This window comes from Pectinophora gossypiella, chromosome 23 (genome assembly GCF_024362695.1).
Source record: "Pectinophora gossypiella chromosome 23, ilPecGoss1.1, whole genome shotgun sequence".
NCBI classification, from domain to species: domain Eukaryota; kingdom Metazoa; phylum Arthropoda; class Insecta; order Lepidoptera; family Gelechiidae; genus Pectinophora; species Pectinophora gossypiella.
In genome coordinates this window covers 5581362-5595993 of record NC_065426.1, presented here as the reverse complement: position 1 = coordinate 5595993, position 14632 = coordinate 5581362, and the positions used below count along the sequence as shown (strand labels likewise).

The following is a 14632-nucleotide window of genomic DNA, read 5'->3' as shown; positions in this document are numbered from 1 at the left end:
GTCTAGTTTTTCTTTACTCACCTTGCTATTCGTAAGCCCAATGACCGCGGAGGCCCGTGTTGCTCTATGGCTTAAGCCCCACTATTCCCACCCAGTTACTCCTTACTAATATAAATAAATAATTAAATTACGAACGCGTCTCCCTACCTATTCAGGGTGTTAGTTTTAGGTGTTAGTGACAGGATAACGAAAACTTTGAGAGATGATTCAGACCCCGAGTTGATATCAAGTGGAATTTTCCGTTGCAAAAGTATGGAACTGAAAATAATTAAAAATCTCAGAGAATCATGCGAACCATCCCCGTCAGTATTCGTTACGATGACACTAACATCTATACCTACTTGCACTACCTTACTTGTGGCACCTGTATGTACTTGTACGGGGTGTAAATGCCATCGTAATGAATACTGAGAGATAATTCAGCTCATTATTCCGAGTTAAAATCAAGTGGAAATTCTTCCTCCGGAAAAGTATAGAACTCGGAGGTGTTACTACACTACGATCGGATGCATTACACATGCTCATGCTTGGCTCCGCTATATGTGGGGAAGCACACCCTTAAGTGTGGAGGTAATGTCATGCATGAGCAGACTACGACTTCAATAGTCTGACATCTAAATGATAAGTTTTAATTACCATAACACCAAAAATATGTGTTTTCTGCAGGATGTAATTAGTTGGGTAGCAAATTGGGTGTTAAGTCACAACACTATGATTATTTAAATTTCTTTTTAATGTAAAATGTGTGTACAATATGTTTTGAAAATCTAGTCGAATAGAAACAAAGCAATATGTAGACTTACATATTTATTAGAGATCTGAACAAAATAAGAAATTAAATTATATGTACAGTCTATGTTAAAACTAACTAAATTAGAGGTAAGTTAATAGGTACACACTGTTTCATTACGTAGCTTACTGTATGGTAAAATTAAAAGGGAAAGATTTCTATGGCAATAATGTTGGCGGCGGTAGCCGGCCGTTAGTATTATAGCAAATGCGATATCCACCAGATAACTTGCGAGGCAAGTCCAGATAAAAACAAATAAATAAACTATCGGATGTAAAAATCAGTCCATCCGTTCCCATGTGATTGCACACATTTCAAAAATAAATAAAAAGCAACTTTGAATAAATAAACGAGTACGACAAATTGTACTTCTACATCATTGTTCAAAGCCCCGTTTGTAAACTTAAAACAATAAATATTGCTTCTTTTAAGCCATATTAAAACTGTGATATTAAAAATAGTACAAAACTCTGCACTTTTCCATTATATCCTCTCTGCTAACATAATCGCAACTTTCGTATAAAACAGCCTAACATCTTGTGATTAGTTAGCATGACATTGCACAGCGAAACCTCACGGTTGTCGACAACATATTGACTTATAAACAGTTACATCTTAATACATTGAGTTGCTAAGGCACTCATCTACAATTATCATCTATGTATATAGAAAAACTTTTATGCGTAAAGCAAAAGAAATAACATCTGGGCGTATGTAAAATAAAAAAGGAAAAAAATAATGTGTTAACTCGTTCACCGTGAAACAAATTTCGTTCAATTCCAAAGGAGACTTAACCTAGTGTATAATACGAATAAATGTTTGTCACATCGTATGACTCCGTATAGAGGCTAAGTATAGATGTGTAGAAAGTCTAAGTGAAGCGAGTCGTTAGTTGGCGGCCACCGCTTCCGGCACTGCCGTTTGACTAGGGTCCTCTGCTACCTCTGAAATAATAATTTACTCATTATTCATATGAATTATGACACACATCTTTTTATCTTGACTTCATTAAGAGCTTCGCGATTAACGATAATTTCCTAACTTGTAAAACTGAGTTGCGGAAAGCTTGTAGTTAGTTGTCAGTCGTGCACAGATAAGTTATTCTTATTTTCTGAAGTATTGTGCGTGCGTTTGTTTTTATCAGTATTACAGTGCTCTGGAAGACGTAAAATCAACGATCTAATCCTGTGCAAGCCAAGTCGGACTGCAGTTGAAAACTCTGCCAAATGAGTTGGTTATTAGCTCAACACTTCCACCAACTCGCAATGGAGCAAATCAACGTGGCGAAGTATGCTCAAATCAAATCAAATATACTTTATTGCACAGAACTAAAATTTCAACAATCAGACATAACACATGAAAACAGTACAATTGCTCCTGTGAAGTATACTATCTATTAAATTACGTATCATAAGTATCAGAAATTATTTTTTAATTGCAGTTTTCACTAACGCAGTTGCTTCGACTGTGTTATAGACGGCTATGCGGCTCACCCCTTATCACGTTGGTCTAACGGAATGCCAATTGGGATATCGTCGTGAGCTTATGTTATCATAGTACTGTAGCAGACTGCAAACTCTGCACCTACTGGCCTCTCCTTTTTACCGCCAATAATTTTAAATTTCGAAATTCTCTTCCATTCAACAATTCCTTTTATTTTGCTCTGACGCATTAAATCCGCGACCTTGAAAACTGTAGCCGTGTCTGCTTACTGTTATCTACGTGTCCATCTTATTCTGCATCTTATTTTCTTTATATTGTATTCAAATATCGTTAAGTTCCTGTTTGTGAAGTGCCAATTAAGAAACTGTTTACTGTTCAACTCCTGTCTTACTACTACTACCTACTCTATCTGTCTCTCTCTCTCTCTCTCTCTGTCTGTGTGTCTGTCTGTGGTGTCCGGAAGTAATAAATTAACCTATTGCCCGCCTATTGTACTTATGTTTTTATTCGTATGTTTATGTCCTTTGTATATGTCGTTGTGCAATAAAGTATTATTGATTGATTGATTGAATAAATGTTTCTTTCTTTTTTCTTACTCCTGTAGTACGCTCACGTGTACTAATATGTATATACTTTGAAACCATGTCACAAACTTTTTTGACAAATTGAACCGTAAGTCTCGTTAAATGTCAAATATGATGGTGCGACAAGTTTCTAAAGTGGGTACATGATATTGCTCATGACTGTACTACTCTGTCGAGACTCCGGGCCTCCACCTCCACCCGTCGCGCCGCAGTACTACTCACCGTTATTGGTCTTGTTGGGCGAGTTGTGTGGCGAGGAGTTCTGCGAGTCGCTCGTGCTGCCGTCCGCCTCGCCCGTCTCGCCCGCTGACGACGTCGCCTGGACAATTAAACACTTTCTATACCGCCGAGATTTCCATACACATTAATGCGTGGCTGACTTTGCAAACAGACGTATCTGCAATTTGTTGCTAAAATAATTTGTATCTTATTGACAATTGCAATGGTGCAAATCAGATTCGCCAAAATTTTCAAATACGTCTGTTTGCGACGTCAGCGACGAATTAAACAATGGGGTTTGGATTTTAAAAGGACATTTCGGTCTTACGACTTTACAGTTTATGGCAAAAAATGACACAATAAACCAACTAAACGTAAGGGGATGAATAGATGAGTTATGGACTCTTTTCAAGAAAGTAAAATCTTTATTTCCTCTACAAAATACGTCGTAATATTTGTACACGCTGGAGCCTGAACTAGGATACGCTCTGTGGCCTCCACGTCAAAATAACAAAATTTAAAAAATTCCGTTGAAGTCGTATGTGAAAGCAGTCTCGTACGCACGCATATCTCGTATAAAGTTTTATTTTCTTGCACAGTGCGCGGTTAGTACAAGGCTAATACGAATATGCGCCGACTCTATTGGTCTGTTTTAAGAACAGGGGTATCACAGAGATTTACATGCGTTCTATAAACATGGCTATCACGGATTCACACGCGTTCTAAGAACAGGGTTATCAGAGATTTACACGCGTTCTAAGGACAGGTCTATCACGGATTCTATGTAATAAATACCTTATTTCTATTTTTGGGTACTCTGGGCTTGGGCCCCTTGGGCTCCTTGGCGGGGTCGAAGTGGCAGTCGAAGATCTCGATCAGCTCCTTGATGTCCTCCTCTTTCGCGTTCACAGACAGCGCCGCCATCTGTTTCTCTAGACCTGATGATTCACATTTAATAAATTTGATTAATATATACAATTTACTAATTAAAGTTATTGTACTGTAGTTGGAGTATTATGTTGGAGAGGAAAGCTTATCAGGGAGATATTGTCATAGTACATTTCGGAAAATTATGTGGAAGTGTGCGACAGAAGTGTGCTCAGCGGTGAAGGAAAACGTCGTGAGAAACCCGGAAAACTCGAGAAACGCACATGCGTTTCCTAACCTGTATTGGGCTGGTTTTCCCTTCGCGGGTTGAAGGTAAGACAGGCAGTCGCTTCTGTAAAAAACCGGACCTATCAAATCTTCAGGTTAGGTAAGCGGACCCTGTAAAAAACGGGATAACGCTAAGGAGATGATGATGTGGAATTGTGCGACAAACGCATCGTGTACTTGGAGCAACCAGAGAAAATAGTCTCTTCCACCGATGTTATATGGGCGGATTATTCGTAACTGTATGTACACCAATTTCTTATGCTTCGTGCAATAGAAAGTAGGTAAACCATCTTTGAAGGCGATTAGCGTCTGCCAGATAGAAAACAGTGGAAAAAAGGGGATGTCATTGCTCAGCAGTGGTACAGTCATGAGCAATATAATGTACCCACTTTAGGACTCTGTCGCACTAACATATTTGATATTTAGTGAGACTTCAGTTCAATTTGTCAAAAAAGTTAATGTGACATGGTACCAAAATGTATACATATTAATGCTCGTGACCGTACACAATAGGCTTGATAAACACTACCCAAATATTTCGTGGATTCTATGCAAGTGTGTGTTCTCAGTAATTGTGTGTTGGATGATTCAGTGCCGGCATACGTTCGAGGTTATGACACGGTCGCGCTGAATGTGTGTGCGTGTGTGTAGTATACCTTCGAGCTTGTGTTCCTGCCAGGCGTCCTTGAGCTGGTCGTAGAGCAGGCCGGCGTCGGCCAGCAGGCGGCGCAGCGCCGTGACGCGCTTGCGCTCCGCGCGAGCCGAGCGCAGCAGCGGCGCGAACACTGGCCGGAACGTGTTCTGTCTGCAACACGAATGACATACACGTAAATATTTGTTGGCATATTGAGCAGTTGGCATGTTGCGAGTGGTTGGCATTTTGCGAAGTTGTCATTATGAGATGAAAGGATATGCGCTATGTCCTGAGGAACATACCGCTACATCTCTCTGTTAAGAGCGTTATTTCAACTATCTGTTTGTGATGAACAGTCTGTTTATGTTGCTGAAGAACTATCTATTTCTGTTATGAATTGTTTCTGATGAACTGTTTGTTACTGAGGACTGTCTGTTACTGATGAACTTTCTATCACTGAAAAACTGTCTGTTACTGATGAACTGTCTGTTACTGATGAATTATCTGTTACTGATGAACTGTCTGTTACTGATGAACTGTCTGTTACTGATGAACTGTCTGTTACTTGTGAACTGTCTGTTACTTGTGAACTGTCTGTTACTGATGAACTGTCTGTTACTGATGAGCTGTCTGTTGCTTATGAAATGTCTGTTACTGATGAACTGTCTGTTACTGATGAACTGTCTGTTACTGATGAACTGTCTGTTACTTGTGAACTGTCTGTTACTGATGAACTGTCTGTTGCTTATGAAATGTCTGTTACTGATGAACTGTCTGTTACTGATGAACTGTCTGTTACTGATGAACTGTCTGTTACTGATGAACTGTCTGTTGCTTAAGAACTGTCTGTTACTGATGAACTGTCTGTTGCTGAAGAATTATCTGTTGCTTATGAACTTTCCCTTGTGTGCCTAGGGCATTATTAGAACTGTGTCCGACTGTCGAATGCCTACCTCTCGAGCAGCTTCTTGAGCGTGGCGAGGGCGTCGAGCTCGGTGTGCACGGGCCGCGCCCACTGCCGCGCCGTCTCCACCATATCCTTACTAGCTGCTGCGCCTTCGCCGCCCGCGCCTACTTCTTGCTGCTCACCTGGTATTAACAACAAATAAAGTATTGAAATAAGTAATATACTAAAGAAATAGTTCTTTGTTTATAGACGTATACTTAACGATATAGATGATAGTATACTTAACAAATAGTTCTTTTAAACTTTAACTTTTTAAACTGGAAAAATCATTATAACATATTTATAACTTAACATAAATACTTTATTGCACACACAGGAAATACAAGGTTACAAACAAAAGAGAAAAAGAAAAGTACACACACATATCATTATATATGTTCAGAGCCACGCTCTTGTCGGTGTAGCATTCTCCATTCTTGTGTATCAAAAGCCAATTCCTTCACTTCCTTATAAGACACGACGTTCGCCATCGCCGTCTATATGTTACTATAGGTTAAATCAGCCTAAATCCGTTTGATTAACAGTTGTACGAGTAAAAAGCGACTAGATTTTGACTTAAGATTACACTTGGTTAGGGTCAAATTATATCTAATTTGTGACAACGTGGCTATATTTATTTGTCGCAACGCTAACCTTGCGCAAGATGTTCGACGATGCGGTAGGCGGCGGTGGCTCTATCCAGCGCGCTGTCCACGGCCAGCGAGTCCGCGTCCAGCAGAACTCGAGCCAGCACGCGTAGAGACACAGATTTCACGGTCGCCTTGCATTTGTCCGCCGCGAGAGCGTAGCTATCCGTAAACCCAGCTACTATGGACTTGAATCGCTCGAGCAACTTGTACCTGCGAAAACATTTTGCATTGACTTTTCATAAACACTAATACAGGGTAGGGGTATCGTAATGACTCCTACGCTCCTAAATCAGAACGATGATTCAGACCATGATTCTGAGTTGATATCAAGTACAATTTTCCGTCGCAAAATAAGGCAACTGAAAATAATAATCATATCACTATCATCCTATATATCGCGTTTGACTCTCATATGACAGGGTTGTAATTCGTCAGCATTATTCAGCTGGTAACACTCATGAGCCAAGTCTGACGCCTTTGGCAGCTCGATAGTTACCCTGACACCAGAGTTGCTGAGGCTGGTACACGAGAAAAGAAGAGGGTATTGATCACGAATCATTAACATTTCATTCACAATATTACCCAATTTACATTTGGGATCTGGACATAGCCTATAATGAGGGTAGCAGAAGTTTATCATCTATCACATAACCCACTTTATAACACGTTTTATTACCGGCAATGAATTTATTTACTTATTTATAAAGGTACATACAACATTACAGTGTAACCCAATGCGCTGTATGACAAGAAAGAAAAAAACAGCTATATAAAAAATAATATAACAAAAATAAATGATGAATAAAAAAGTAAACTATCACACAAAAATAAAAATGTGAATTAACATGATATTAACCTTGTGAGAGCCTCGAGCAGCATCGTAGGCGAGAGGCGGCGCGGCTCGTGGTAGATGAGGATCACACTGCCGTCGCCCTTCTCCTTCTCCAGCCAGTCCAGGAACTCTGACAACGCAGACACCTCCGACTTCGTCTTCAGAATCTGTGAGAGTCCTTGAGTGTAAACGTCTTGGGGAGACACAGCCGGTTTCTTACGAATAAAACTCCGGGGCACTTTAGAACCATGCACTCTGTACTAATGTTGCGTCAGAAGAGAATTACTTACAGAAAAGTGTTACCGTATTGCTAAAAGTGCTAGGAGTCTCAAATTCTGAATGGGGTCTGCCTTTTAAGACTTAGGTGCTCACTAAGACAGGATTTTGCGAAATTCAAGTTCGAGTTTATACCACACTGACATTTTTAAAACTAGAATCATGAAATTTCGCGAAGTCATGTCAAAAAAAGTGATATATTATAGTTGGTGTTGCAAACGATCTGTACACAGGGTTACATTTTTGACACTATCCGAAATTCATATTTGTGCTCTTTGTAACCATTTATATTGAGCTACTGACGCTGTTACTCGTGTTATCAAACTTTGTGTGACTGTTCCTACGTTGGTCAGGAGTTAGGATATTGCAGGCTGAACCATCCGACTAGCCGAATTCCGTACTTCGGAAATCACATTAGACCCTTCCGGTTGCTATGTATGAGCCTTATCAGAGCTCTCTAAACGGTTTACTATGAGTAAACCAAGGTGGACCGACGATCTGGTGAAGGTCGCGGGAAGCCGCTGGATGCGGGCAGCGCAGGACCGATCGTCGTGGAGATCCTTTGGGGAGGCCTATGCCCAGCAGTGGGCGTCGTACGACTGATAATGATGACTATGAGTAAACAAAATCGTACCTTGTGTGTGTTGGTGTCTTTAAGCATTCGGTAGCGGCCGACGGTGACGACGCGCACGTTGTGGCGCCGCCGCGCTCCCGGGTTCAGGTCGCCGTACGGCATTATGTACTGCGAGTACGTCTGCTTCGGCGTGTACGCTGCGATCTGGCAGATCTGCAACAAATATGGTTGGTCTTGTCATATAAAAAACGAGGGTCCGTCGGTCCCCTGGATCCCCAATTTGGCGTCGAGGGTGTGCTGCCGCCAAAAGATGTTTCGGGGTACCGAACAGTGCATTAAACCGCTAACCACAAATATGTGAAAATAATCCACTCAGCTGAAGATGCATCGGAACGGTACATCGGAACTAAAGCCAACATACAATGCTGCGACAACAGCGTCACCGTCGCGAGACTTCGTTCGTGGCGTAGACTCTATCGTGTATTAGCAATCTAGACATACGAATAGACAGACGCCAATACGAACATGGGGGATGTTCGAGCAAATCTCGAAAACCACTGACTACATACATGAGGAAAGGGCACTGTTATAATCTGCATTTCTCCAAAAAGACTAATAAACATTCCCAGGCGAAGCCGAGCCGTGTTGCTAGTAATAAAATAATAGTCCTGTTTGGAGAAAGCAATGTCTTAAACAGTCTTAATTTAGTCCATAGACAAGATTTCGAATGTTAGAGGCGTCGTGGCCAACCGCGAACTAGATGGCCTGGTGAATGTGCAGTTGAAGAGACACACATCCTATGAATAAGTGTAAACGAAAAGAAAGAATAGATAATAATTATATTTTTATACTGATATTTAAATCAAATTAGTGGAAAAACCGAAAGTGGTGAATCGGGATCGTAGTAAGTGGAATTTCGTGGTCTCTGCCTTGCGTAATCTAGGCGTGATCTCATGTATGTATGTTTATACCTCATCAATGAGCCGCCGGCCGGTGGTGTCCATGTCCCAGCCCACGAGCGCGTACTTGCCGGGCGGGAGCCCCGCGGGGCGCTCCGCCAGCGCGGGCGGCAGCTCCGTCGGCGCCTCCGCCTCACCGCCATTCACCTTCGCTTCCGAAACCATTGCCATTCACGCTAATACCTGTTAGCAAACAATACAAGCTTTAGTATATCAACCACTTTACAGACGTCGAAGTAGACCCCGTAAAAGACGATATAACTACCTCAAAATCGGAATTGTCTGGAGTTAACCGCCAAAGGGAAGTAATCACAAAAATCATGCTCCTGGTTTGGTTAGGAGATTGCAGACTGATCACCCGATTGTCCGAAAGTGAGATGATCCGTGCTTTGGTGGACACATTAAGCAGTACTATTTACTCAAGTACTTAACCATGTAGTCGTTACATAAGCCATATCAAGAAACTCTTCTCTCTGATGTTTTTTCTCTTTTTTTCTTTGTTTTCTTCCCAGGCTCTCCAACCAGGGTTGATGAGATTGGTCATTAATCTCAGAACACAACCTACACGAGAGAAAAGGACACTGAACACGAATCGTTGACTTTTCATTTATAATCGTACATAGCCTATAGATATTCTGTCAAATTCTTAAGGGATTCACACCGCGGTACAAAACAACCATTCAAAAAGAGATCTTAGTCGATTCGCACCACGGTCCGAACCGCTCGCGGTCCAATACTACTTAGAGACCCGTCTGCATGGAGTTAAACGTATGTAAATGTGAATTAGTGAGTAGCTATAGAACTGCAAATGTAAAGGTCAGATATATTTCAAGTCCTAACTGATAAAGCTCATACATCCTTTATGGCTTTATCTGGCTAACAATTGGCTAAATGACAGATAAGTAATTTAAACATAATTGCTTATTTTATACCTCTTAATATATTTTATTAAAGTTTTTATATAATAGGAAAAAAAACACATGTTTCTTCAATTAGTTTAAATTTCGCGCGAAAACAGTTGGTCATATGAGATTTTGCCCAGTGACGTCACAGTTCATTTTAAATCTGACATATTTTTTATTTTGTGAATGGTGACGTCACACGAAATTCAATCATGGCCGCCCGTGTTTCGGGTTTAGACTCACAGACAAAAAACGCATTCTTATTTTGTAAATTTTTATATTTTTTTTTTTTAATAATCGTTAAATAATAAACTAGGTATCATATCCGACATATTTCATATTTTATTGTTACAACTGTCAAGTAGTCAATTATTGTTATGATGTCATTCATGTACTTATGTGGGCTATGTGAAGATAATTTCAATCTCGATGGGGGAAATCCCTATATTTCGAATACAATGAAACCTTTCATTGTACAAGTCATTCAAAAACTATCCCGTCGACTTAAGGTGGTTGAAAGTATTAACGCAATTTTAAGACTTTAATTGGTACAATAAAGTACTTATGAATTTATTGGAACGCAAGTATTTAGTTATAATTTCAAATTCTAAGTGCCGTGACTAAACCTAATGGTAAGTACCTATTTAAATTCCTTCTATAAACGCGCAATAGCTTTAAGTTTACTCCTTTAATACCATGAATATGCTTGTCCCTTTTACATGGACGAAAGTGCCTACTTTTTTATAACGTGATTTGCCGCAGATGGCATTAAGTACTTGGCCGGACAAATGGGGTGCGCTGAGAGCTCTCACCCGGTACAAAATTTAAGACAACAGGCCTGAGGGTGCCCAGTTGGCGGGAAACTCGGCTCAGGCTGTCGTCTGAGGAAAGTATTACCTACCGAACGCTTTGAATACCTCAAAAAACTGCGTGTTCTGGGTATAATGTCTTAGAAATCGACATCAATAATGAGCCATCTATTTAAAATAGAATGGGGCCTAATCCATACGTGACTAATCTGACCATGTATGGCCTTGCCTACCACAGTACATACCTACACAAAATGAATATCCTATACGTCCTACTGCTGAGCACCCTCTAGTTTGGTTAGGACATTACAGGCTCATCACCAGATTGTCCGAAAGAAAGATGATCCGTGCTCCGGAAGGCACGTTAAGCCGTTGGTCCCGGTTACTACTTATTGATGTAAATTAGTAGTCGTTACATGAGACATGTCAGGAGCCTTTGGCGGCTCAATAGTAACCCTGACTCCAGGGTTTATGGGGTTGGTAATTCACCTCACAAGCCACACGATAGAAGAAGACTGCTGAGCAACATCACACAGTACAATAAATACGATTGTGAATCTATAAAAACGAAGGGTCAGTGACTGTCTGACTCATCACTAAATCTCAGAAACTACAAGTGCTAAGTCTCAAATTTTGCATGGAGGTTTATTTTATTTTAGGACGTTTTATGTAAGGAGTTTCTTTTAGGACGTAAATGCTCACTAAGCCGGGATTATGAGAAATTCCACGCGAGGGGAGGTAAAAAGGGATGGCAAACTTTGTATGAAACTTCTATAGTTTTAATAGTAAGAGTTTCAAAGATCCCGACGAACTGAGAACCTCCTTTTTGAAGTCGGTTAAAAATTGTTGTATCAGTCAAAATGAACAGTGAATCGTTTATTGCAAACAGATTTTAAGGTCAAGCAATCAGGACTACTTGATGTGTACATTGTCAATGTTTACTTAAGTACTACATGTATGTCTCTGCTTATAAGTCACGTAATATGAGTGGGAGATAACTCTAATTATGATTGTTTACTATTGATAAATTCTCAAGTATTTGGTACGGTTTTGTGCTCAATACCTACTGGGATATTATGAATGATTACATTTATTTTTGTCATAGTAACTAAGCCCAACGCGTCACATATCTCACGACAGTAATGCTTATTGGCTTTGGCACCTACCTATTGAAATGGTGACTTGAAGAAGATTGAAATGGTGGCTGGTTTACCAGCCCATCACCTAGAGAGATAGGTATTCCATCTTTAAATTATTTGTCAATCATGACTTGACGATTCAAAGACTTGGCGTATATTCACCGTACTGTGTATTACCGTTGTTTGTAGGGTCATATAGTATACCTATACACTGTTTGTCAAAATATTGACATCAAACCATGATTCTTTAGCAATCAGAATATATCAGGTAGATTTTCTTTGAATGATAGCAGCCAGAATGTGATTGTGATTCTACATAATAATTTATGCATTGTTGTTTTTTCTTAAATTGTCCAGAAGATAAGTAGGTACCTACCTACCTACCAAGTGTATAAATAAACCAAAAAGTTTAAAAAAGTTACACAAGCGCGGAAGAAAAGTTCGGCGAGTTATTTTTAGTTTCTAAAATTGGTCAATTCTTTCTATGGGGTAATAAATTCTAACATTACTGATTATAAAATTGTTGGCTACCATTGCACTACTACTAAAATAAAGATATACACATAGGTACTCCCCTTCATTGGAGCTGCAACTTAATGCTATGGTAAACTAACAGCTGAAATATTTTTAATCTTAAAAACATGTAGGTACTTATAGGGTATTCATACCCCATTAAACATATTTCTAAAATATATATTTACATTACTCAATATAAACATGTACATTATATAAAATTAGCATTGCATTTGTTTGTGGGTAGTAGTGAATGAATCATGCAATAAATTATGCAAGGTCAAAGACTGTATGCTAGTCTCTAAGTAGGTAGGTATCAAGTTACTTTTTAATAGTTCTTGTTACTAGTCACTATGACTTAGCTTTATGATATCAGTAGAAGTAATATTTATATGCCTGGGTCACATTAGATGTAATTGTAAAAAAACATATTTTTAGATAAGAAATCATGTGTAAAGGTGCTGTATCTACAGTAATGAAAGCAACTTACCTATTTATGGATGTTAAAAATCATAACATGACTATCATATTCTAGGAGTTTGAAGACAGTTGAAGTCCTTATGTGAAAAAAGTAACTATGTAGATTGAAATTTATGCTCATTAAACTTAACCTGTTCCATTTTTAAAATGTATTCTTTATATTTCTATATTCATCTAATACACCTAACCTATCTACCTATTTAACAATAAACACCTACATAACTAAACACAAAAAAAGAAAAATAAAGTTTGAAGTCAAGATACCCATAGACAGATAGGTATTTTAGTAGGTAGGTAGTTTAAAACATGAATTTAAGATGAATTTATCATGTATCAAACCTGTTTGTGTATTTAATAAGTGAATAAACAAATAAATTCTAAAACAAACTCAGATTCGAGATTTTCGATTTTGATTTGATTCTAATTTAATCATTTTGTAAATAGGGGGAGTATGAAGTTAGATCTTATCATAGTTGTAGTGCATAACAAAAACAAAAAAGTAGATAAATTAAAAAGGGAAATAGAAAAGGGGAGGGGGAGGGCTACAGATGGGGATTGTAAGTTAAGCAAATGATAAAATTGCCTTCTATATGAATTGGCCACTATATCAGATAAGCTTACAAGAAAATGCTGTCCCATTTATCTATTAATTAACTCTATAATATTTTGCAAATTATTATATTTCTATTAAAAAGCTTTAGATAAGCTACTAAGACACCCTATCAAAAACCTACTATAATATTGCAATCTCATCAAGATTGTCTCATTTGAATATTGAAAATTAAAAACAATTTTTTTATTTGCTTTGTTCTTATGGGTTTTAGGCATTTATGTTGAGTTATTTTGTAAAAGAAATATGTAACCACAAAATAAGTGCACGTTCACGTGTTTACAGACAGAAAATCTATTCTAACTAGGTACCTTATCAAGTAGATTCCCACTCCCACTTGAGTATTTGTATTTATTAGATTTAATTGGAACGATAGTCGTATGGTAGATACCGCTGCAAATCCGCTTTGCTAAAAGCGAAGCACTTGCCTTCCATGTGATCAAGAGGTTGCGTATACCAACCATAAGAAAAAACCGGCGCCTAAAAATAATCGATCATGTGAAAACAAAATACGCGAGAAGCCATAGTAGGCTTATTAGAATGCGACCAACATTCTGGTACGCTTTGCACAGTTGCAAAACGATTAGCTTAGCCTAGATCTTCCCCGAAATAGACGGAAAATAGGGAAAAATCCGAATTTAGGACACGTGGCGGCCTTTTTTCTAGAGACATTTTGCCCCACCCCAGCACGACAAAATAATCAGCCGATGATACTCACGACTCAAGAGTGATGAAGACGAAATGTTGATAAACAATACTCCTTGTCCAGAGACGCTTCACGGTGATCAGGAAACGCTGTAAAGTAAAATAATTATAAAAATATCACAAAAATCTCAGCACGTGTGCGGCGAGCCCGCAATAGCGAACGAGTGTTGTTTTAGTCGATCGAATATTCGATTGTGTGAGACAATATTTTGTACAACTCAGTCGATATTCGAAGATTTGCAGAGTATGGTGGAGTGTTTATTCTGGATCTTATAAAAATCGCATGAACTTCTAATAAAACACAGTAAAGTATAAATTACATTGATTGCAGCTACAATTTTTTTTGTTATTGAAAATAGATAAGTAAATCGATATAATTAGTTTACTACAACAACACTCACAGTGAGAATGA

General features: G+C 38.9%; 1 protein-coding gene across 1 annotated transcript; it reads right to left on the bottom strand.

Moving 5' to 3' along the window:
- Positions 1-790: 790 nt before the first annotated feature.
- Positions 791-14406, bottom strand: LOC126377492 (maternal protein exuperantia). The gene is made up of 10 exons (XM_050025225.1): positions 14234-14406; positions 9075-9245; positions 8164-8316; positions 7278-7420; positions 6426-6631; positions 5779-5914; positions 4848-4996; positions 3832-3974; positions 3040-3136; positions 791-1734 (listed from the first exon to the last, which is right to left on the bottom strand). Exons 2-10 carry the CDS (start codon positions 9231-9233, stop codon positions 1679-1681), a joined length of 1242 nt encoding a protein of 413 aa, XP_049881182.1. The 5' UTR covers positions 9234-9245; positions 14234-14406; the 3' UTR covers positions 791-1678.
- Between the last annotated feature and the right edge of the window lie 226 nt (positions 14407-14632).

What these genes read in the sequence shown, in the direction of transcription:
- LOC126377492 (XM_050025225.1), bottom strand. Translation starts at nt 9,233, where the DNA reads ATGGCAATGGTTTCGGAAGCGAAGGTGAATGGCGGTGAGGCGGAGGCG. An exon ending in CTCAAGAAGCTGCTCGAGAG is followed by an intron (nt 4,997 to 5,778) that starts GTAGGCATTCGA and finishes TTCGTGTTGCAG; the next exon opens with ACAGAACACGTTCCGGCCAG. An exon ending in GCAGGAACACAAGCTCGAAG is followed by an intron (nt 3,975 to 4,847) that starts GTATACTACACA and finishes GTGAATCATCAG; the next exon opens with GTCTAGAGAAACAGATGGCG.